Source organism: Ursus americanus, chromosome 5 (genome assembly GCF_024610735.1).
Source record: "Ursus americanus isolate L20-20 chromosome 5, mUrsAme1.1.p, whole genome shotgun sequence".
Taxonomy (NCBI): Eukaryota; Metazoa; Chordata; class Mammalia; order Carnivora; family Ursidae; genus Ursus; species Ursus americanus.
The window spans coordinates 938,129-962,930 of NC_142131.1; the positions used below are offsets into that span (position 1 = coordinate 938,129).

Here is a 24,802-nt window from a genome sequence, read left to right on the forward strand (position 1 = left end):
AGACAAGCACCCACTACAACATAGTCAGGGCACAACTATCAACATGAGGAAATGAGGTGCAGTCTGGCCATCTAGTCCACGGTCCCTATTTAAGTGTGGTCTGTCATCCCAGTTTCCTCCTTCGGAGCAAAATAATCCAATCCAGATTACTCATATAATTTTATTAGCATATTGTTTATGTCTCCTTCAATCTAGAACATTTAGTACTTTCATGACCTTACTATTTTTGAAGAGACTAAGCTTGGGTATTTTGTACAATGTCTCTCAATTTAGGCTTGTCTGATGCTGCCACATTATTAATTCAGGTTATGAAGTACTTTGGGCAGGAAAAATGCAGACGTGGTATTGCACGTGTGTTTGTCACATCCTTTCAGGTGGTACATGATGTTAATTTATCCCGCTACTGGTGAAATTAACGTTGCTGATTTGGTTAAGGTAAAAAGTGCCTGGTTTTTCCACTGTGAAGTTTCCTTTATCCTTTGTAATGAATAAGTATTTTGTGGGGAGATATTCTGAGACCTGGTAAATATCCCATTCCTCTGACTTTCACCCATGTGTTTTAGCATCACTGATGATTCTTGACTGAATCAGTTATAACTATGATGATCATCATCTAATTCTGTCGTTTCTATTGTACGTTGATTACTTAGCATCTTAGCATATATAAGAAAGCACTTTTTCTTCTATTTATTCATTTATATATTTGTATTAATGTGCATGGAAGGATTCCTCTTGGGGTTATAATCCAATCCTTTCCTTTATTTTGTTGCTCACATTATCTGAGATTTGACCCGAGTCCCTTCAAGTTAGCTTCTGTGTTCTTTTGAAGGGTCCCCCTTATTCTTTGAGAACTTCTTTCCTTTTATGTACAAAAAATTATTTTGGGCTCTTTACTTTCCTGTCTCAGCCTCAAATTCATCTATTTTCTAAGGGGGAATAAGGGTATTTAGAAACCAAAGATGTGGGCACTAGGTGTGGTCATTACCACTGAGGTGTCACTGCTCCCATGCCCTCTTGGCAGACAGCCCTAGAAGGCTGAGGTGTATGTGTGTATAAAAACTTTTTTTTTTTTTAACATTTTATTTATTCATTTGACAGAGAGAGAGAGACAGCCAGAGAGAGAGGGAACATAAGCAGGGGGAGTGGGAGAGGAAGAAGCAGGCTCCCAGCAGAGGAGCCTGACGTGGGGTTCGATCCCATAACGCCAGGATCACGCCCTGAGCCGAAGGCAGACACTTCACGACTGAGCCACCCAGGAGCCCCTAAAAACTTATATTTATCTAAATATATTAAATCAGATACTCAAATCAGTACCTCCCCATTCAAAGCACATTTATTCTTGTTTTCTCCTTTCCCACATTTCTTACTCCCTTCACTAACTAGAGAAACCCAGCTCCTGTTTTTCTCCATAAATGTACTTCATGCTTCATCCCTCACTCTGTAACCAATTCCCCAACTCTGCATGGCCACTACCTTCCTCAGCAGCCATCCTTGCTTGTTTAGCTCAACCTCCAACCCCATTGGATAACCCCTTGCTCAGCCCTGAGTCTACTGTGCATCTCTAACAAATACTGAGGAAGAGGAAGGGGCACTGATGGCTTTTCAACTGAAATTTTCAGTTACTCAGGCAAGAAGGAAGAGAGGGCAGGACTAATTTCTTGGACCTCGCTAATTGAGAGAGGAAAGCAAAAATCATCATGCATGTGGGGCTGTGCGTTAAGTGATACCCCCTCGTCATTGTACTGTGGATTCACAGCCGCACGTGTCTCAGTTGTAATGGGGTTATCATCTGACAAAGGAAAAGTTGACCTGCTCTACCCAACATATATTGTGTTTTGTGTGGGGGAGTTTATAATTTACAGCACTTTATTCACTTCCTTATAATTACATTTTTTGTAAATGTAAGCGTTTTTACGTTATATGGGTGGATATTTTACAAGATAAAAAAACAAATGCCTGTTCCCAATCCTGAAAAGAATTCCAGCAAAATAAGGGCTTGATCATGATAATATATTGAAACAACACAGGAGTCTGGGAACATGTGCTATGTCTTATCCAAGGGGAGCACCACTCAGGAAAAAGAAACATTAGTAACAAATGGGAATTTCTGGTTAAGGAAACCAAATATTTATTATGTTAACAATGGAGACTCTTAAGAGTTCCAGATAACAAGCTAGTGCCGTGATAGGCAGGGACAAGCTTTGAGGTAAGGCAGAAACAGAGGTGACAGGAAGGGCTACAGTGCTGGGAGATTAAAGGTAAGTACACAGTAGCTCGTAACCAGGAGGTTTTGAAGCTTTCCTATCTAATGCCTGTGTTTTACCTGTCTGACTTGTATTGGGATGACAGAAGAAGTAATAAAGAGTGTTGGGGGTATGCTTTGACTATTCTTCATGGAGATCTGCATTTCTTTTTTTTTTTTTTTTAAAGATTTTATTTATTTATTCGACAGAGATAGAGACAGCCAGCGAGAGAGGGAACACAGGCAGGAGGAGTGGGAGAGGAAGAAGCAGGCTCATAGCGGAGGAGCCTGATGTGGGACTCGATCCCAGAACGCCGGGATCACGCCCTGAGCCGAAGGCAGACGCTTAACCGCTGTGCCACCCAGGCGCCCCGGAGATCTGCATTTCTAGGCGGAGAACAACTGAGTTTTACCATTGTCTAATTATCTGTGGTTGTTCAGTTGTATAACAAACTACCCGAAATTGAGTGGCTTGAGACAATAGCCACTTTATTATGTCTAATGTTTTGTAGGTCACGACGTTGAGCAAGGCTTGGCTGGGCAGTTTTTCTCCAGGTAATGTTGCCTGGGGACACTTGGTATTGATCATGCAGTTGTGCTGTCCTGGATGTCTTCATTCACAGGCCTGGGGTTTTGGCAGGACATCTGAAAGGTGGGGCCCAGTCAGGGTCTCTCCATATGGTCTCTTGAGCTGGGTGGTTAGAGTTCTTTCATGGCAGCCCAAGGGTTCCAAGACACCATCAAGGAAGCAGTTAGTTGTTTTAAAAGCTACCTTGGAACTGGCTTAGCAACACTTGCACAATACTGTATCAGTGGAAGCGGTCACAGGCTAAGCCAGAATCAAGGAGGAGAATTAGACCCACCTCTTGATGGGAAGAGAGTCAACAGGTTGGCAGCAATCTTCACTGTACCATACCTGGAAAAAACTGAGTATGAGGTGAACAGATTTTTATTTTTAAAGATTTTATTTATATCTTTGAGAGAGAGAGCATGAGCAGGGTGAGGGGCAGAGGGAGAAGCAGACTCCCTGCTGAGCAAGGAGCCTGATGCAGGGCTCAATCCCAGGACTCTGGGCTCAAGACTTGAGCTGAAGGCGGAGGCTTAACTGACTGAGTCATTCAGGCACCCTGAGATAAACAGATTTTTAAAACCTAAACCTTCTGGGGCACCTGGCCGGCTCAGTTGGTTAAGCGTCTGCCTTCAGCATAGGTCATAGTCTCAGGGTCCTGGGATTGAGGCCCCCCCACCCCCACCCCAGTGTCGGGCTCCCTGCTCAGAGGGGAGTCTGCTTCTCCTTCTCCCTCTGCCCCTCCCCTCTCCGTTCATGCACACTCTCTCAAATAAATAAAATCTTAAAAAAATTTTTTTCAAACCCTAAATCTTCTATGCAAAATAGGATATTGATCGTTTTTAGTTCTGAATTTTATAGTTGTCAGTAATAAACAGTATAGGGGCACCTGGGTGGCTCAGTCGGTTATGTGTCTGACTCTTGATCTCAGCTCAGGTCTCAATCTCAGGATTGTGAGTTCAAGCCCTACATCGGGCTCCATGCTGGGTGTAGAGCCTGCTTAAAATAATAATAATAATAAACACAGTACATTTAAGGTTTTGAAAACATCTTTTCATCATTCAAATTAAAGTTTACATGATTATATCTTAAGTGAGGGATTATATTTGTAAAACAGATCTTTGCCTTAACACACTTTCTGCTCTACAAGGCTTATGAGCTTAAAAATAATCACTTAAATGTCCTAAATCAAGGCTATTAATGAATTCTCAGGGATTTCATTTTGAAGGTATATAACCCATTTTTCCTTTTTGTTAAAATAAAGTCTTAGGTGGTGAAATGTCTTGTATTATCTGATGTTTCACTGTTGATTTTACTCTGATCTGTCATGAATAGAATGGATTGATAGGGTTTCTGTTCCATTCTATTCATGACAGATCAGAGGTTAAATTTCAAATCAGATTTACAGAAGAATTGCAAACAGTGAGAGTTCCTGAACACCCTTCACTTAGCTTCCGCTAATGTTAACATCTTACATAATTATGTTATATTTGTCAAAAGCAGGAAATAGTACAGCACATTCACTATATACAATACTAGTAACTATGGATTATTTTTGGATTTCAAGTTTTTCCATCAATGTCCTTTTTTAGGTCCCAGAATCTAATTCAGGATACCATAGTGCATTTAGAAAGATAACTTTTGAGATTCATAACATTAATGAATTTGAAACATTTAGAAGATGTCCAAGACATATAGGAGAGAGATAAAAATTTGACTTGTGTTGCAGACATTTCTATTTATTGGGACTTAATTTTTTAATGCAAATTTGATGAAACTAAAGAGTATGCTTTATATTAGTTTTGAAAATAGCTCTCCACCCTGGAAATTCTGATTTCTTTTGGCAAAGAATGCTGCTATCTTATTTGATCTCTGAGCTTCCTTGTGGACTGCTTGGGGGTTTTGGGGGGGGAGTTTTTTGGAGGGGGTTTATTTTATTACTGACAAGATTTTTTGTGAACTTCTAACAAGATCTGTAAGAGACAGAGACAGATGTTTGTACAGTGGCAGTCATGTGGCATTGGTTCTATTCCTGGAACTTCAGGCAGCTAGTCCTGCAACCTGTGGGCATCTCACTCATCTCATAGGTCCCGGTGTCCTCATCTATAAAATGAAGAAGAGTTTACAAGTGTCCCCACATACATAAGAATCAAGAACGCAATCTATTTCATAATATGTGTCATCAAGAATGCACCCTTGTTAGTATAGTAAGGCAATTCTCAAGCTTTTTCTGTCTCAGTATATCCTTATATGCTTTAGAATTACTGAGAATCAGGACGCCTGGCTGGCTCAGTTGGTTAAGTGTCTGACTCTTGATTTTGCTTCAGGTCATGATCTCAGGTCTTGGGATCAAGCCCTCAGTCAGGCTCTGCGCTCAGCGGGGTGTCTGCTTGAGATGCTTTCCCTCTCCCTCTTCTAGTGCGTGTATTCTCTCTTTCACACTCTCCCTCTTTTTCTCTCAAATAAATACATAAATCTTAATAAATAAAATTACTTAGGACCTCAAAGAACTTTTGTCTGTGAGGGTTATCTCTATGTATATTTACTGTATTGTAAGTTGAAGCTGAGAAATAAAACAAAACTAGTTCATTAAAAAAATCCCATTACATGTAAATGTAAATATATTTTTTTAAAAAATTTTATTTATTTGAGGGAGTGAGAGAGTGGGAGAGAGTGAGCGAGGGAGCACGGATGGGGGAGGAGCAGAGAGAGAGGGAGAAGCACCCTTCCTGCTTCCTCCATCCCCCGACTGTGGGATCATGACCTGAGCTGAAAGCAGGCACTCAACCTACTGTGCCACCCAGGCGCCCCCAATGTAATTATTTTTATAAAAATAGTTGTATTTTCCATAATAAGACAATTTTAGATGAGGAGAGTGACATTGTTTTTACATTTTTGCAAGTTTCTTTAAGACCTGGTTTAATAGAAAATAGCTGATTCTCTTATCTGCCGTATGCATTGTCTGTTGTGAGATCCTATGCCATGTAACCTCTGGAAAGCTGTGTACTTGTGAGAGAGAAAAAATGATAAATAACAAAATATTAGGAATACAGTTTTGACCTCATAGACTACTGGAAACATCTGTAGGTTCTCCCAGGGATCCTCAGACCATGCTTTGAGAACCAGTTGTGTGAGAGAATGAACTCAGGGTTTTAGGTCTGATATTTCTGGGTTGAAATCCTGCCTTTACCACTTATTTCCATGTGACTATAGCCAAACTGCTTATCCTTCCCCAACCTCTGTGGCCTCATTTGTAAAATGGGAATAAAAATGCCAAGTTTACACAGCTCTTGTGGAGATTAAATGAGATTATACGAAGGTGTCTAGCATGGCGACGTAAATACAGATGCTCAAGATTTATTCTCCTTCCGTTGCTGTAATTTAGAATGTGAAACAGCAAAGATAAGTTGAGCAGAGGAAAAACATCATGAAGAATATAACTGGTTTAGAGGAAAACTGGGGAGTGAGGTGTGGTGGATGGTCTGTAAGGATGGCCGCCAGTGATCCTTCCTTGGTATTCCTCTTATTAAGAGATGGCATCTGTTTCCCCTGCCATTCCATCTGGGATGACCCTTTGACTGATTGAGTGTAGCACGAGGGAGGCTGTGCCAGGTGTGGGCCTTAAGAAACTTGGCGGCTTCTACTCTTGTGGTCTCAGAGTCCTCAGTCACCATGGTAGACGGCCCTTCTGAAGAGAGAGGCCTTAGATGATGAGAGACAGTGAAGAGAAGGACAGAGGCCAAGTCAGCCTCCAGTCATTCCTCACCAGGTGAGGTGTCAGTATGTGAATGAAGCCGTCTTGGGTTCTTGAGCTCAAGTGAACCTCTGTAGCCAACACCAGATGGAACAGATGCCATCTTTCCCTTCTGAGCCCTACCCAGATTGCAGAATCATGAGCAAATTGTTGTTGCTTTAAGCCACTAAGTTTTGAGGTGATTTGTTATGGAGCAATAGATGGCTGAAACATTAGATAAGTCTGAGAAAAATGTATCCGTGTGAACAAACTTTTTTTTTTAAGATTTTATTTGTTGAGAGAGAGAGGGAGAGCGCTAGCGCAAGCAGCAGGGAGGGGCGGAGGGGTAAGGAGAAACATGCTTGATCTCAGGGCCCTGGGATCATGACCCTGGCCGAAGGCAGATGCTTAACCGACTGAGCCACCCAGGCGCCCCTAAACTTTTATATATGAAAAGTATAAACAGCACCTTGAAAAACAAACACTTTACTTTTGTTTTTTTAAAATGACTAAAAGAAGGTTTGCTTCATAGATTCCTCACTTAGGGGATAAAGGTAACTTAGTCAAAAAAAAAAAAAAAGGTGACTTAGTGGAAAACCATCAGATGGTGGTTAACAATACTTGGTCTGAGAAGCAATGACTGTTGGTGTCTGAAGAATCTCTCGTGCTCCTACTTCGCCTTATCCCAACAGGCCTGAGCTAAAAAAATGTAATGTGATTTAGGTTTTCCCACAGAACTTGGAATCTATTATGTTAAAAACACTAAATAAAAATATGGTGCATTTTTAAAGGCATAACATTAAGGAATTTTTTAAAGAGTTCATTTCCCCTTTGTGAAGGAGTAAACTGTCTGAAATGTAATAGTTACCATTCCATGCAGCTGGTAAAAACCTGCCCTTCTGGTTTGTACTGTCATGTTAATCTGCAAAGGTGTTATTACTCATTCGAAGAATTCTTTGTTCTGGTTGAAAGCCTCACTGATGGTATTTTCAAATAAACTTGTCCTAGTTGGGAGTCTTTCTCAAGATTATAAGTCTCTTGTAGCTCTGTTCTTTCCAGAATGCTGCTAGTGTGTCAGTATTAAAAGTAATCTATCTCTATTTGCTGAGATTTAAGTGGCATCTAATTCACAATCCAGAAATATGTCACAGGCATTTACTCTCATTTGAAAAGTAAATTAATATCTTGTAACATTAAATGAATTTTTTCTGAGTGTAGCTGGAAAGTCAGATACTTCTTTCTTGATTTTCTTCTTACTGCCTCGTATCCAGTCTCTTTTGATTTCCTTATGATAGCAAACAAAAATCCTGTCAGATTTATTTTATTACAGAAGGAAAACTATGTATCTCTATATAAGCTTTCTATATAAACATTTAATATAGAGCCCCTTTATTTTCTCATGTCTTATAAGTTTCAAATCTAAGACTTACTTCTTAAACTACCTTTAGAATCCATTGAGTTTGTTGGAATTACAGACACTGAAACAAATGTGTCACTAAAAGTGAGCTCTGTAGCTTTGACTCCGCTGATCTACTGAGGTCAAAGTAAATGAATCCGTCCATCTTTCTTTCTGCTTTCATAGGTCTGACTGGTCAGGAAAATAGAAATCTTTACAACAGATGAATCAAGGTATAAGTCACAGGCCACCATGTTTACAGCATTGCACTTCCCTCGTCCTTGTTTGTTGGCTCTTAGTATTAACTCAAAGAATTTTTAGGGAGTTCTGACTATGTGTAAATTCTTGAACTGCGTGGAAAGGAAGTGGTGTGTAGTCCTCAGCACCTGCTTTCAAAATGTCTAAATATCAGTAGAAAAGTGAAGAGAAGTATGCAATTGTTTTAACAAAGGTAAAATAGTTTAAGTCTCAGAGGCAGGCAAAAATTAGAGGTTGGGTGGAGGGACAGGTCATAGTAAGGTTGAGGAGATAAGGACAGGCTTCGTGGAGAAGGTGGCATTTGAACTGGATCTTGAAGGATTAAGTGGGTTTTGACGATGCCAGAGCAGAAAAGATAGTCCAGAGAGAGAACAGTGCAGGCAGGCCCAGGCCCAAGGAGCCCTCAAGAATTCCTTTCTTGATAGTCGTGTCACCACTCAGCTCATTCTCTCAAGTCTTACTTGTGGAGATCCATTATGTGTCTAAGACCATATCGTAATTTATTCATCTTTGTGAAAGTCCCTGGACAGGTTGCTAAGTGCTGTGATTGCAGCTGTATCTTACTTTGTAGTATCTTGATGAATTTCTCATTTTGGTAGAGATTTCTCCTAGAAATGATCAGAAAAAATCTATGGTGCTGAACACAATCCCATTCTTGCCTTTTTTTTTTTTTTTTAATTTTTTTTTGCCAAGTACTGAAAGAAGTAAAGTTAAGAAAAATATTTTTATTAAACTTAAAATGAAACTAACCCATCTGACATAGAAGCGAAGCCCCATGTCTCAGCATTTTAAGGACTTGGAGGCATGTAGCTTCCACACTGGTACATAACGGCCTCTCATGATCAGGGCTACCTGCCCAAGGAGCTTGGGAAGAATTCGGATTAGAAAGTCTTAAAGTAGCTTTTTTTTGGGGGGGGGGATGGGGAGTGTGAATTGTTTATCTATAAATGTGGTCAACAGATTGACAGCCTAACACCATATCCCTATTTTGTCTCCATGCATCCTCCTTACTTAACACCTCACAGCACATCAGCCAAATCCACAAAACAATTACCTCCGAGAATCAAAACAGGGAATGACTGGTTTCTACTTGGCATACTTTTTCTTTTAAAACATATTTTAGTGCAAGTAAAATGTGTGTGTGGTAACTAGTCAAATGTGTAAAAAAGCTTCTGATAACCAAGTCCTTCTTTGTCTCACTTCCCGGACATTTCTTAGTCACTCCATAGCCCCAGAACTTCTCCAGGGTTCTGATAGGGCAATGAACTGCTCCCCCCATTGAGGTTCTTTGTGTTATAGTCTGGGTGCATCTTGTTCTCCGGCATTTGTTAGCATGCTTTTTCCGTCTTCTGGAGATTAATCATTTGCTAACATGTAATGGGTACTCAATAAATATTTGAAGTCATATGTTTCTTTTCTTTATAACCTTGATGGTATTGTCCTTTTCCAGTAATAAATCCTGCAATTGGCCTGCTCCTTGCCTAGTGTACTTCTTGTTCTTACTTTCACTCTCATGTCCATTCTCTGTCACTTCTTAATTTCTTTATTCAAGGATGATTTCTTCTGAACTTGAAGACTATCAGTCTGGACTGCAAACTACAGCCCACAGGTAATCTCTGTGAAGAACCCACACGAAGAATGCAACGGTCCATACAAGCAGGAGGCATAAATAATGGGATACAAACTGGGGACAGGGTGATTGGAAGGGGCCAGTTAGGGCAGGACTGGCAGAAGCGGAACCTGTGATGTGTACCCCCTACCCCAGTAGCTAACTGACTGCTGGCACCCATGGTTTCCGAGTCTTGTCATATTACAGTATGAGAGATGAGAAGTTAAGAGGATTCCATGTACATATGTGCTTGAAGTACGGACGAAATATAGTATTTCTGAGGCCCATCTGCCTCTGCTCCATGGTCACGTGTAGACATACAACGTACAGAAATCTGTAGAGGGAATCATGAGATCCATGTGTTTTCTTAGGTCAGCTTTGGATTCGGTGTCTAATGCTGCATGCTTTCCTTGTGGTTTCTCTGTAGAGGATAGCAAGGAGCTAAAGGGTGATATTTGTAAAGAATTTTCGGCACCAGATTCTATTATATAAATAAAAAACTGTTACAGAGGATCGACAGACTTCTGTTCTGGTATTTTTGGCGAGATAGTTTTGGGAAATGGTGATTCCTCCTGTGCATGAAACTTCTGCTATTTCCATATACTTAGCAAACTGTAGGCTGGTTCTCCAAGTTTGCTTTTGTGTCGATTCTTCATGAGTAGGCTGTTATTTATACTTTATAAATAGATTATACGTATGAAGAAGCTAACATTTCTTGTGGAATTATAGGCATAAAGTGTTTTTTATAAAGATAGCCTTGATTTATATATATATATATATATATATATATATATATATATATATATATACACACACCCCTAAAAACTGCCCCATTTCAGTGCTGCAGTTTCAACCATAATTGATTCTTCTGTTCCTGAAGCACTTGTTCACCTGTTCAGGATAGAGGAATCAGGTGGAGTTGTATGGTTCTACTTGCTCTCATTACTCTGTCTGTTCCTGTCTGTACCTGGATAGGAGAACAGATTCAGAGGAGAAATTAGATCGAGATGGAACACTAGGTTTGTATGTCAGCCTTCCAGAAACATTTTGAAGTAAGAGGAAAAGATAGGCTTGCATTTTCCACAGCAGTCTAGAAAGTAAGAAAGGCAGATCTCAGTCATCCAGAAATTATTTAAAAAAATTCCTGAGGAAAAAGGCAAATGTGAAACAATCGTGGGTGAAAACTGGAGCCCAAGACAGGGGCAGAACCATGGGAGGGAGGTGGTGATGGATGAAGGGGGCTCCGTGCTTAGTGATTGTGGCTGTACTGGGATTAGGAGAAGACCGAAGCGACCATCAGGGTGGCACCGTAGGGATCTCGTCAGAGTCCTCTATCACCGTTGGCAGCGAAGAAATATGCCTGTTGCACTTCCATTCCTACGATAAACTCTCAGTATTCATGATATTTTGAGTACAGCATTGGACCCAATTTTCTGTATTCTTAGGATTTTTACTGAGTACCCTGGTGTGGCTCTCAGGTCCAAACGTACACAACCAGTGTTTCCATGGGGCAGGGGTGGCTGGTGAATTGCCTGGCTGCTTCCCTTTAGTATCTCGAGAATGCTGGGAACCCTGGCTCCACTGCTCCTTGTCGCATTTGATTTCACCTCTGCATGCCTCTGCTGTTGGACACCCTACCAGTGGGAGCCACTGTCATGAATGAATTCTCAAGTCTTCATCTGTCTTTGCATCACTTGCTCAGAGGTCAGAGTCCTTGGCTGAAAGCAGGTCCTGTGCCGTGGCTTAGCTGCCAGGAGTTGTGGTACAGAGTGTGTTCCTGCCTCTACCAAGACTCACATGGTGGGGGTTCTTTCCAAGTAGGGAGGGGGACTAAACTGGAAAATTCTTCATGAAGAACATTTGATATTAGAAATTCTTTTAATGTAACTCATAGATGATTACATGATTTTTGTCTTTTCAGACTCCCATTCAGTCCCAAATGACTTGATAAAATTATCACCCATTCTTAATTAAAAGATCAAAACAGAATAAAACAAAACAAAAATAAAAACCCCAAAAAGCAAGAATAAAAGGAACTTTCTATTTGATAAAGAGTAGATACAAGGGGTACATTGCAGCCAGTATACTTAGTGATGAAATTTTAGAAGCAATTACATTAAAGTTAGGAAGAAGATTGGGATCATTGTTCTTAAAACTACCAGTCATCCTTTTATTGAGGCCTTAGCTAATGCGGTAAGAAAAAGAAAGAACTATGGAGGAGGAATTTGGAAAAGAAAGAATTAGAACAACTTACTATTTGTAGAAAATGTGGTTATCTAGAAAGATTCCATGGAAAAATTGTTTTCACTGACGTACAAGTTTAGCAAGATGGCTGTGAAATAGACCAATGTGGAAGAATTAGTTGCTAATATATTAGAAATCAGAAAATATAACAACAATAAAACTATAAAATAGCTATGAATAAGCCTCTGTTAGTTTTTTGTTGCTGCATAACAAATTTCTACAAATTAGTAGCTTAAATCAACCCCCATTTATTATCTTACTGTAGTGTAGGTCAGAAATCCAGGATAGCGTGGCTGGGTTCTGTGCTTAATCTCAGAAGGCTAAAATCAAGGTGTTGGTTGTCTTGAGTGCTTGTTTGAAGGCTCTGGAGAAGAATCTGCTTCCAAACACAGGTTGTTAGCTCAATCCAGTTTTTGTGGCTGTAGGACTGAGGTTCCCATTTCCTTACTTGGAGCCTACTCTCAGCTCCTTGAGGCTGCTGGCATTGCCATCTCAGATGCTCCTTCCATCTTTCAAGTGGCAAGGACCTGTGGAGTTGTTTATATGCTGTGAAAATCTTTGACTTCCCTTCTGTCTTTCTCTTGTTGTAGAAAGTGTTTTGCTTGTTAGGGCCCATGTGATTGGGTCAGATCCACTCTAATGATCTCTTGATTTTAAGGCCAGCTGTGACCTATAACATAACACAATCATAGTATTGACAGTTCATTTTATCAGCTCCAGGGATTAGAACAAATTTTATTTTTGGGGAAAGGGCACTTTGTAAATTTTGTCTGCCATAAAGCCTGAGTAGAATTTTGTAAGACCCACATGAAAAAAGGATAAAACATCCTTGAAGGACATAAAAGAAAACATATAGGTTTCACTTTATAAATATCCTATCATTATTCCCCAAGTCATCCAGTCTGTCAATTCAGTTTAATTCCAGTCAAAACAGAGTTATTTATTAAATTAGCAGGCTGAACATCATCCTTAATGGGGAGAAAGGAGGTTTTTTCCCCTAAGGTCAGGAACATGACAAGGATGTCCACTCTCACCTCTTTTATTCAACATAGTACTGGAAGTCCTAGCCACAGCAATCAGACAACAGACAGAAATAGAAGACATCCAAATCAGTAAGGAAGAAGTAAAACTTTGACTATTCTCAGATGACATGACACTATATATAGAAAACTCAAAAGACTCCACCAAAAAAGCTGCTAGAAGTGATAAACAAATTCAGTAAAGTCAGAGGTTAAAAAATCCGTGTGCAGAAATCTGTTGCATTTCTGTGCACTAATAATGAAGCAACAGAAAGAGAAATTAAGAAAACATTTTTGTTTTTAATTGCACCCAGAATAATAAGATACTTAGGAGTAAACCTAACCGAAGAGGTGAAGACCTGTGCTCTGAAAACTATAAAACACCGATGAAAGAAATGGAAGGAGAAACAAGGAAATGGAAAGACATTCCATGCTCATGGATTGGAAGAACAAATATTGTTAAAATGTCTATACTACCCAAAGCAATCTACATATTTAATGAAATCCCTATTAAAATACCAACAACATTTTTCACAGAACTAGAACAAAGAATCCTAAAATTTGTGTGGAACCACAGAAGACCCCAGATAGCCAAAGCAATCTTGAAAAAGCAAAGCAAAGCAAAGCTGGAGGCATCACAATTTTGGACCTCAAGTTATATTACAAAGCTGTAGTTATCAAAACAGTACGGTACTGGCACATAGACACATAGGTCAGTGGAACAGAAAAGAAAACCCAGAAAAAACCCTTCAATTATATGGTCAATTAATATTCGATAAAGCAGGAAGGAATATGCAATGGGAAACAAGACGGTGTTCAACAAATGGTGTTGGGAAAACTGGATAGCAGGATTCAAAAGAATGAAACTGGACTACTTTCTTACGTCATTCACGAACAAATAGAAAATGGATTAAAATCCTAAATGTGAGACCTGAAGCACAAGCAATAACCTCTTTGGCATTGGCCATAGCAACTTCTTTCTAGATATGTCTCCTGAGGCAAGGGAAACAAAAGTACAAATAAACCATTGGATCTATATCAAAATAAAAACCTTCTGCACAGTGAAGGAAACAACAAAATTAAAAGGCAGCCTACAGAATGGGAAAAGATATTTGCAAATGACACATCTGATAAAGGATTACTATCCAAAATATAGAAAGAACTTATACAACTTGAAAAAAACAAATCTAATTTAAAAATGGGCAGAAGACCTGAACAGACATTTCTCGAGAGACATACAGATGGCCAACAGACACATCAGGGGAATATAAATCAAAAGTACAATGAGATATCACTTCACACCTGTCAGAATGGCTAAAATCAAAGACACAAGAAACAGCAGGTGTTGGCGAGGATGTGGAGAAAGGGGAACCCTCTTGCACTGTTGGTAGGAATGCAAACTAGTGCAGCCACTGTGGAAAACAGTATGAAGTTTCCTCGAAAAGTTAAAAATAGAACTACCTTGCAATCCAGTAAGCACACTACTGGGTATTTACCTAAAGAATACAAAAACACTAATTCAAAGGGATGCAATTATTGCAGCATTATTTACAATAGCCACACTATGGAAGCAGCCCAAGTGTCCAAACAATAGATGAATGGATAAAGCAGAGGTGGTGTATATACACAATGGAGATTTTTAAGGGGGGGGCAGAGGGAGAGAGTGAATCTTGAGTAGGCTCCATGCCCCAGCATGGAGTAAGCTGGACGCTTAACTGACTGAGCCATCCAGGCACTCCTGGAATATATATTTTTTAAGATTTATTTATTTTTTTGAGGCAGGGAGGGACAAAGGTAGAGGGAGAGAGAGACTCTCCAGCAGACTCCTGGTTAAGTGCAGAGCCCAACATGGAGCTTTATACCAAGACTGTGAGATCATGACCTGAGCTGCAATCAAGAGCCAGATGGACACTCAACTGACTGAGCCATCCAGGCGCCCCTATGATGGAATATTATTTGGCCATAAAAAAGAACGAAATCTTGCCATTTGCAACAACATGGATGGGTCTAGAGAACAGTGTTAAGTGGAATAAGTCAGTCAGAGAAAGACAAATACCATATGATTTCATTCATATGTGGAATTTAAGAAACAAAGCAAACAAGCAAAGGGAAAAAGTAAGAGCGAGAGAGACAAACCAAGGACTAGATTCTTAACTATTGAGAACAAACTGGTTAGCAGGGGGAGGTGGGGGGAGATGAGTGAAACAGGAAATGGGGAGTAAGGAGTGCACTTGTTACAGTGAGCACCCCTGATGTATGGAAGTGTTGAATCACTGTATTGTACACCTGTGACTAATATAATGCTGTATGTTAACAATACTAGAATTTAAATAAAAATTAAAAAAAAATACCAACCTGCTACTAAACGTCCTCTAATAGAGAAAAATGTCTAAGAATTTGCAAAGACAATTTTAGAAAAGAATGGTGGAGACCAACAAATTACATTAAAACTGAATCATTAAAATCTTGGAGGATTGGTTCAGGAATAATCTGTGGGATAGAATAAGGGCTAATTTAGTAGATGATGAAGTTTTTATCACATCAAAAGAGAAATGATGACCTTTCCAGTAAAATGTCTATCCATTTGGAAACAAAGTTAGGCCCTTATCCTAAGCACAAAAATAATTTACAGATGGAATAAAGAGGTAAATATACAAAGTAAAATTGTACAGGGGTGCCTGGGTGGCACAGTCCAGTAAGTGTCTGACTGTTGATTTCGGCTCAGGTCCTGATCTTAGGGTTGTGAGATTCAGCCCTGCCTCTGGCTCCACACTAGGTGTGGAGTCTGCTTAAGATTCTCTCTCCTTCTCCCTCTGCTCCTCCCATTTGCGTGCTCTCTTTCTCTCTCTCAGATAAAATAAATCTTTAAAAAAAATTGTGCCAGTATTATAAATACTTTGCTCATAAACTTCAAGTTAGAGAATGCCTAACCCAAATGCTAAGAAATGCAATTGGTTAGTAAGCAGATGATGGAGCACTTAACTTTGATAAGTGTCAGGAAAATGCAAATTAAAACAGTTACCCTCTCCCCTCTTTTTTGTTCAATTAGATGGGAAAATTTTGCTCAACCAAGTGTTGGCAAAGGTATGGGGAAATGTACCTTCATTGAACAAATTGTAATGGTCTCTTTGGTGGTGCCCATTGTAATTTTAAGTATGCATATCCTTAGGAAGAGTGATTTTACTTCCAGGTCTTTACCCCAGTGAAACACATACGTACATGAGCACAAAGAAACATTGACTGGATGTGGCGTTGCTATTTCAGTAGACCGTGGCCTGAGCCAAAGATCCATCATGGAAGGGCTTTTTGTTTATGAATCATCCAATGGATTCTGAAAAAGATATCAATTAAGTTTAACCAAGGTAATTTAGAAGGAAACAAAAATACCTTTGGGATTTGTAGCAGGAACGCCTTCTCTCAGTGTGTGCTTTTGTCATCTCTTATCCATTTTAGAGTACATGTAGTCAAAACATTTCCCTTATGTTACAGCTCCATTTTCTAAAAGCAGTGCAGTATTGAGTACTCCCCGTGTACGAGCAGGCGTGCGATGCTAATTCTCTGGGGAAAACCACAGCTGAACAAAGCCCTACTTCATTAATGCAGTGTGTGACTTCCTGGGGATTTCTCTTACTGCCCTGTTGTACCTGACAGTGGTGGGGCAAAAGAAAGGAAAAGTCTGTATCTGTAGACCTCTGAAATGGATTATTTTCAAGATTAATATGGTATGTGAAGTAGTTCTTGCTGATTAAATGTTTGTCTTTAGATTTGTGATAATTGGTATTTAATGTATTAGATCCAATATATTAGATCTTAGAAAGCAGCCAGGGGAAGTGTTCTCTCCATATCTGTGCTTATGTGAAAGAGATAAAGTAAAATTTCTTCACAAGGGCTTTTCAGAACAGTAACTTTGGCAGCTTTAATCTATGGGTTTATTAGTTGAAGATTGAAAATAAAAGCTTTGACTATTGTTATTTTAATTCTGTGTATCTTCTGTGTTGTGAGAGTAACATAGGTGAAAATTGCTTTTTAAAGTGAAAGAACTGTGGGATTTTAACCAACATGAGTGGTTTTTGATGAATTCATTAGATGCTCTTCATATAAAAGATTATCTTTATTAAGAGAAGAATTTTGTCCTGAAGATAATTTACAATCCCCTAAGAAGCTTATATTAATTAAAAAACCTACTACAATTTAAAAACGGCTTTTCAAAGGAATTGCTTAAATACACTTTACTTGCGACCCTACTTTTCTTTGTAATTGAGACAAAACTTAGAAAGGGAACTGTGAGCTAATAGGATCGCTTCCATTGTGGGCGAAGCTAAGACAGAATGAGAGCTGTGACTGTGTCCCACTGAGAAAGACGAGACACCATGTTAAAAAAAATAAAACTGTGAATTATTTTTGCAGAAGTCAACGAAAGGTTCTGTTGTCCTTGACCACGTATTCCGTCACATAAACCTTGTGGAGATAGATTATTTTGGGCTGCGTTACTGTGACAGAAGCCATCAGACAGTGAGTACAATGACTTTGTTTCAATTTTTCTGGTTATAAATTTCACTTTCTCTCTGGCCTTTGCTGATGTGGTTTTAGGTAGGTAGTTTCTTTGTAACTGAAAATGACTTTGAAAGCCTTGAACATGTTTTTCCTTGCTAATGTTTTTTGCATTTTTTTCCTCTTTTGCCAAAAGTCTGCAGAGTGGCAGGATTCACAGCTTGTATGTGTGTACTCTCTGCAGAAGACTTCCCTGGTTTACATTTTTGCAACCATGTCATAGAGAGTTATGCTGTTAGGAGAACAGAAAAGCCATGGAATGTGTTAGGAGCCAAGTGGCTAGTCTTCTGAACTGACAGATAGTACTTACTGCCTTTTAAGAAAATAAATGGTTAAAGAGAAAATATACAGTGTGAAAAAGCGCTTATCTAAGCTTTAGAAGTTGGAAGTGCAATTACAAAAGAAGTAAGTAGAGGTTTTCACTCATGAGCTTGATGGAGTAGGTAATAAAGGCAACCACACTTTTGGTGTCTGATGTCAGTCGTTCATGAAGGTCTAACATCTTCCTACCTTGTTGGATGGTAGAATTACTAAGAGATTCACTGCACTGGTTAGTATAGATTCTATATGGTTACAAGGCTGAAAAGCTATTTCTTGGATGATGAAAAGAAGAGAAACACTTTGGAGGTGGAGGTTTGGGGGTTTGAAAGGATATTCCTTAGTGCCTTTTGGTTTAGTCTAAGAAAGGTCTTAATCTCAGACACAGTCTTATGCAGAATGCTTATATGCTTACCTTAAAAGTCCCGTTTGATTTTTATTTTTCATGTTACTCAGCTCCTGTTGGAATAAAGATTTCCTCCTCTTCCTTCATCGCTTCTCCTAGCTTCCAGTGGATCCTCTGGGGTCTGTTCAGTGAGGCACAGGATTGTCTGAGTGGGGTTTTTCTGCTTCGATCACAGGAATGTGCTAGGATGAGAAGAGACAGACAAATGGAATGCTGTTGATGGTGATAACTTGTGATTTTTCCTGAGCTAGTTTCATAATCCATTTTGTTTCACAGAAGGATTTCACAAAGCAGTAATAAAAAATTGGGTGTGTTGGTTAGCTTTGCATAGAAAGGAGTAGCTTTCTAAAGGCAAACGGTCATTAAGGCACACTTCAAAGAGAGGGAAATGGACAGCTTCAGGAGTTCCCTGAATTCTGTCCTGAATAGGCCATCAGTCAATACTGCAGAACTGTAAATCTATATTGAAAGATTAAATTGAAGGCTATAGAAGCTATTTTGCATTACATTCATATTTTTGAAAGAACGTTTTTCCTAGTAGAGAAAACTACTGTTTCCTGATCTTATCTAGTATGTCAGACTTTGCCTGGAAAGATTGAGTGTCTTGCTAAAATTATATAGACCTTATCTCTCTCCCCCCCCCCTTTTTTTTTAAACATTGCAAAGGAAAAAAATATATGAGAAGTCAGAGAATTTCAACTGAGCCACCCAGGCGCCCTGCCAGAGAATTTCAAACAATAGCCTCTATCATTGCAAAAAGAATTAGCCGTTGGTATTGATTCAAAGTTTTCTAGGGCTTATATTAAAACCAAAAAATTTTTTTTCTCTTACCTTTATTCCTAAGGGTTGGCATTTGTGATGTGTTTGCAATGCAGGTTTTAGAAGAAACTACATTACAGTTAGAAGGAGAAAGCTCTTAGGTCATGTTTATTTGATACTGTTAAGAACATCAGGTGTGTAAATCACATGAAAAAACTATTTTTTGCCTCCTGAATTTAGTTCTTTTTAGTGAACAAAGATAAAATAGAGGTGATTTAGAAACATTCCTTAGTCTTTTCATGATCAAGTGTATTGTCTGATTGTCTTATGTATTTTTGTAGTTGTTGGAAGCTGTGAGAAGGTTATGAACATTTTCCCCTCCTTTAGATAATCATTTCATCAAAGCATACGAAGGGCTGATAGTGTTGAAAAGATAGAAAATGTGATTCCACGACTGATTTGCTTCTCTTGGGTTTTCAGGCAGAACCAAGGATTTCCCTCCGGGGGGGGGGGAAAAGCTTTGGCAGGATCCTCATTCCAGCAGGGCAACCACCCAAGGCTCAACTTTATTTCTAGGGGAAATGTCGATGAGCCCCAATTCATATTTCTCTGTCTTCTCTCTGTGTTAGTAGGAGCGGGCCTATGTAGCTCTTAGTTCTTAAGGCGAACATTAAAGAATAACCCTATGTCCGAATGGCACAGGGCACAGCGAAAAATTTTTGTGTTTAATGATTTCCTGGAACTTGCCTGAATTACAATCTGTTAGATTGAATTTTGTGTATTGCCTTGCTCGTTTTCTGCACCAAAAGGTTTATTTTTAAGAGGGAATGCTTTGTAATAATCTTTAAAATAAGTAAGATCCACGTAGAAAAGACTTCGAGGCCATAAGAGGGACCCCTTAGGTCTACTGTTGAGGCAAATAAAAAGAGAAAGTGGGAGAAGGAGCTGGGGGTAAAAGGCAAGAAAGATGAGGATTAGGAAGAGGTGGCTCACATCAGTGAGAAGCCCTAGGCTTCCCTTGACAGTGGATCATGCCTTGGGGCCATGCCCAAACTGGCTGGGGGTGGACTGGGAGGTTGTGTACCTGGGGACGCATGGACCTCACATAGCAGGGAACTTGTCTGTCCGGGGGGAGCAGGATAGCCGAGAGGCTGGATCTAGACATGTCATCATTGCCACCATCCATTATCATCCTCATCATTAGTGCACCAGAAATTGTGGAACATTTTCCATATGCTGTCATTACATGCTCAAAACAGCCATGCATGCTAAATATTGTTATCCTACCATCAGAGATGAAGTAACAGAAGCTGAAAAGGTTAAGCCACTTTCCCAAGGTCCCATAACCAGCAAGTATGAGGACCAGAAGAATTTAAACCCAAGTCTTCATGTCTCCAACACCATCAACCGCTATAATATCCTGACTTGAGTGCTTGTAAGATGGAAAGGTTTTGCAGACCTAGGATACTGAGAAATTCTCTTTCTGTGCAATTTACATACTTAAGGTTTGTTGAGAGGAGTTAAATGGTATTTTCCAGCAAGTGGACTTCTCAGATTGACCTGGGGCAAGAGAGTTTATTTAGGCCTTTGTGTATTTGTGTATTTGTGGTCGCTCAATAGCAATGTAAAGAATGCCTAATATGTGCAGGCCTGTGCTAGAGCTTCCTCTGTTTTTCACATAGTCTCAGGAATTCTGGGGAAAGGGAATTTGCTGCCTAGAATATTAAACATACAAGTTTTATTAAACTATACATTTCATAAAACCAAGTCCTGGGAAATTCATGCAACAAATGTGTTGATTCAGGCATTACCTATGTGTGCAGAGTAACAGCCAGGCAGAAATAAACCTTGGTAAAGCAAGCTGAGCTCCAAGGGGTGCAGCTGACTTGATTTGGAACCCTCTGGGTACCATAATTGCTGCACTTTCCAGGTAGGGTCTGTGAAAGAGCTTCTAGGAAGTAAAAACATTTCTGCAGGAAGGCACGCTTATTGAGACTGAGTTAACACAGTGCTGCCTGTGTTAATTGAGGCTTACTTTTATAAAACAGTCCCTTAAAGATGCACAGCGGGGTTCATGTATGTGTGTTTCCTTTTCCTAAAGACACACGGGAAAGGACTTAGCCTGGGAATATAGCCTACTTTCTGTTCTGCTTTGGCCTGTGTCATCCTGGTTCTTTCTTGGTCCAGACTGGTTTGTGCCAGGAATGTAGCTTTTTTTTTTTTTTTTTTTTTTCAGGGCCTTGGTTCAATTTAACAGGAAATTTCCAGCCTCAGTTTAAGGTAGATGAGAGGGATTACAAGAACCCACATAAGAGTCAGAAAAACCCAGATTTATTGCAGGACCCTGCCACTTACTAGCTGTAAATATTTAAAATTCTCTTAGGTACTCACCATTGATCTAGAACAGCAGAACTTCCAGAGACGTTGGCTCTCTCTAGTATGTTCTAGGAGTGCCTATCATCAATTTCACGGCTAGCTCAGTAGCAACACCCTCTAATTCTCAGCATGTGGTGTGTAGCTCAGCAGCTCACCTTGGTGTGTCTTTGCCTTGAAGGGTTCCCAGCCTTCTCTTGGCTTAGCATCCTAGTCCCCAGCACCTGTGAACATCACCTTACCTGGCAGGAGGGACTTTGCAGGTGTGATTAAGTTAAGGATCTTGTATAGAGGGGTCATCCTAAATTATTGAAGCAGGATCACTGTAATTAGAAGTCTCCTTATACATGACAGAGGGACGCAGGAGAATCAGAGAAAAGGAAATGTAACAGTGGCGGCAGAGGTCAAAAGCATGTGATTACTGGAAGGGGACCTTGATACAGAGAATGAAGGCAGCTTCTAGAAGCCAGAAGAGGAAAGGAAGCAGATTCTGCCCTGGAGCTTCCAGAAGACATAGCCTACTGTCTTAGTTTGGGCTGCTCTAAAAAAATCACCATAGACTGGGTGACACGAACAAGAAATACTGATTTATCACACCTCGGAGGCTATAAACCTGAGATTAGAGTGCCCCCGTGATTGGGTGAGAGCCCTCTTCCAAGTTGTAGACAATCCAATTTTCCTTGTAACGTCACATGGCAAAAAGGGAGCTAGCTAGCTCTGTGACCTCTTCTTACAAGGGCACTAATCCCATTCATGACCTAATTACCTCTCAAAGGTACTACCTCCAATTCTAACATATTAAGTATTTGGATTAGGATTAGGTATTAGGATTAGGGTTTCAACATGTGAATTTGGTCCATTGTACCCAGTGAGACCATTTTGGACTTTGAACCTTCAGAATGCTAAGATGATAAATTTCTGTTGTTTTAGGCCAAGGTTATGGTAATTTGTTACAGCTGCAAAAAGAAACTAATACATGTGGTTACAGTGGGAAGCATTTTATTTTTGCTTGCTTAGTGGAAACATAAGGGCTTTCTTATTTGGATTCACCGATTAGGCAGAAACCTGAAAGAGGGTTATTTTCCCTGGAGAATAATAGTATACATCCTCCTGTTAATAGTCAGGATTTTTCCATGATTAGGGCTGCATGTGCATCCCCAGATGTCAGTGAGCAATATTAGTTGCTTTTTTTAAAGATGAGTTAGGTTCCTTGTTATGGGAGAGGGATGATGAGATCTGTTAATGCTAGGCAGGTAAATTGAAATTACAGTGCAGACTTCTTTAAATAATTGGGTGAATTCGAAATTACTCTGAAGTTGGCAGAAACTTGAGCCAACTTCTGGGTGTTCAGAAGTTGCTGTAAGTGGGACGTGATGTAGTAGAACAGATAAGTGCCTTTGGAGTCACAACACTGGTGTGAGTCCTGAATGTTCAAGTCACTTAATTTTTCTGAATGTTGAGAAGAAGAATGCTCCCCCTCCTGCCAACTTTCAAGATCGTTACAGGACCAAATTAGAAAAATGTGAAGGCTCTTTGTAGATTATAAGGTGTGAAATCTATAGAAAGCCTTTCATGTTGAAACTAGGATGGAGGAAAATACTGCTGGTGATATATATTTTTTTTAAATGGTGGAATGGGGAAAGGAGGAAACAGTCTGGAGGATACAAGAGACAAAAATAAAATAAGCTCCAGACTCTTTAAGACCTCTGGAGATTTTTAAAGATGAGTCTAATTGATATTGAAAGCAGTAATGAGGAGAAATGTGATATCCCAATATTACTTCTGTTTTTTTTTTTTTTAAAGTTCTGTTTTTAAAATGAACAGTTATCATGTCTTACTTTAATGTTAGCACTTGGGGCTCCTTTTCAAATTACTCTTTCAAAAGCAGAAATTCAGGGGTGCCTGGGTGGCACAGCGGTTAAGCGTCTGCCTTCGGCTCGGGGTGTGATCCCGGCGTTATGGGATCGAGCCCCACATCAGGCTCCTCCACTATGAGCCTGCTTCTTCCTCTCCCGCTCCCCCTGCTTGTGTTCCCTCTCTCACTGGCTGTTTCTATCTCTGTCGAATAAATAAATAAAATCTTTAAAAAAAAAAAAAAGCAGAAATTCAATATATAGAGCTTTTCTCAGAATATGGAATTCAACCTGCCTTTGAGAATGAGGATGTTGGATCTTTTGCCCTATGACTTCAGAGGTCAAAGGAGGGAAACATGTAGCATAGAGGTACAGCCAGCATATGGATATCCTCTCCCCCCACCAGTGAACTCTTCTTTTGCTTCATTAAGACAATAAAAACAGTCAGGTGGTAGCTTCCCAACTTCTTGATCCTCCACACAACACCCTTGGTGACTTGTCCATCCTTCCTTCTCTCACAGTGGAGTAGCCCCAGGGCTGCTGACCTGGATCTTTATCACTCTTTTTTTCTATCTCTAACTCTCTCCCTCTTTTCCCTCCTTTCCTTCAGGGTTTGGGCTTGCTCAAGTTTCTACCGTTTAAAACCAGCCTTCTCCCACTCACATGCACTCCTCTGTCTAGCACCATATTGGCTCTGTGTCACACCTAACCTCCAGGAAGCATTGTCTACATTCATGTCTCCGCTTGCTTCTCAAATCCTGTTCATTCCTAAACTTCTCACAGTTCAGGTTTATACCTATTGTGGCACCGAAACTGTCCTCAGGGTCTCTAGTTGTTAAATCCAAGTGATACTTTCAATCCTTATCTTTCTTGACCTTAGGGTTGAGTTGACCCTAATGACTCACTCCTTGAAACTCATTTTGCTCTTATGACAACGCATTCTCCTGTTTTCCACTTTTCAAGTTTTCTTTTGGTTATTCCTATTCAGTCTTGATGATCTTTTCCTTTGCCTTTTCCTAAAAATGTTGATATGATTTTGTCAATGATTTTCTAATGCTCTAACTGGATACAGGCTCACCTGTTTATTAATACGACTACTGGCACTATTTGTCTCTGAAATAATTTTGTTAAAAATATAAAATAAACTGTGTATATATTTGTATTCTTCTCTCTGTCCCCAAATACTGAGTAATACTGAGCAAAAATGATCCCCATCCATTGAGCACTAGCAGGCAGGCTCTGCCATGAATAAATGGTGTTCTTTGTATCCTGATTTATTCTATTTTGCAGTATGAAATTTACTTTCTGTAACTTTATGTTCTGACAGATACTCATAATGACTAATAAGATGTGTAAGTGATAATGTGAGTTGTTTGTTGCAAAGAAAGACAGGAAGTTGGTCATGTTGGATTATTACAAATTGAAACTTATAGTCAAGACATGGAAACAACTTAAGTGTCTATCAAGGGATGA

General features: G+C 39.7%; 1 protein-coding gene across 4 annotated transcripts in view; it reads left to right on the top strand.

Annotated features, from left to right (window-relative positions):
- Positions 1–24,802, top strand: part of EPB41L4A (erythrocyte membrane protein band 4.1 like 4A) — a 243,723-nt gene that overhangs the window by 87,878 nt on the left and 131,043 nt on the right. For 3 of the 4 annotated variants that reach the window (XM_045777279.2, XM_045777280.2, XM_045777281.2), the window contains exon 2: positions 17,477–17,581. In XM_045777279.2, coding sequence (XP_045633235.1) covers positions 17,477–17,581 — 105 coding nt within the window. Of the gene's footprint in view, positions 1–15,282; positions 16,792–17,476; positions 17,582–24,802 lie in introns of those variants that run through there. The other variant, XM_087861926.1, reaches the window with a different exon arrangement.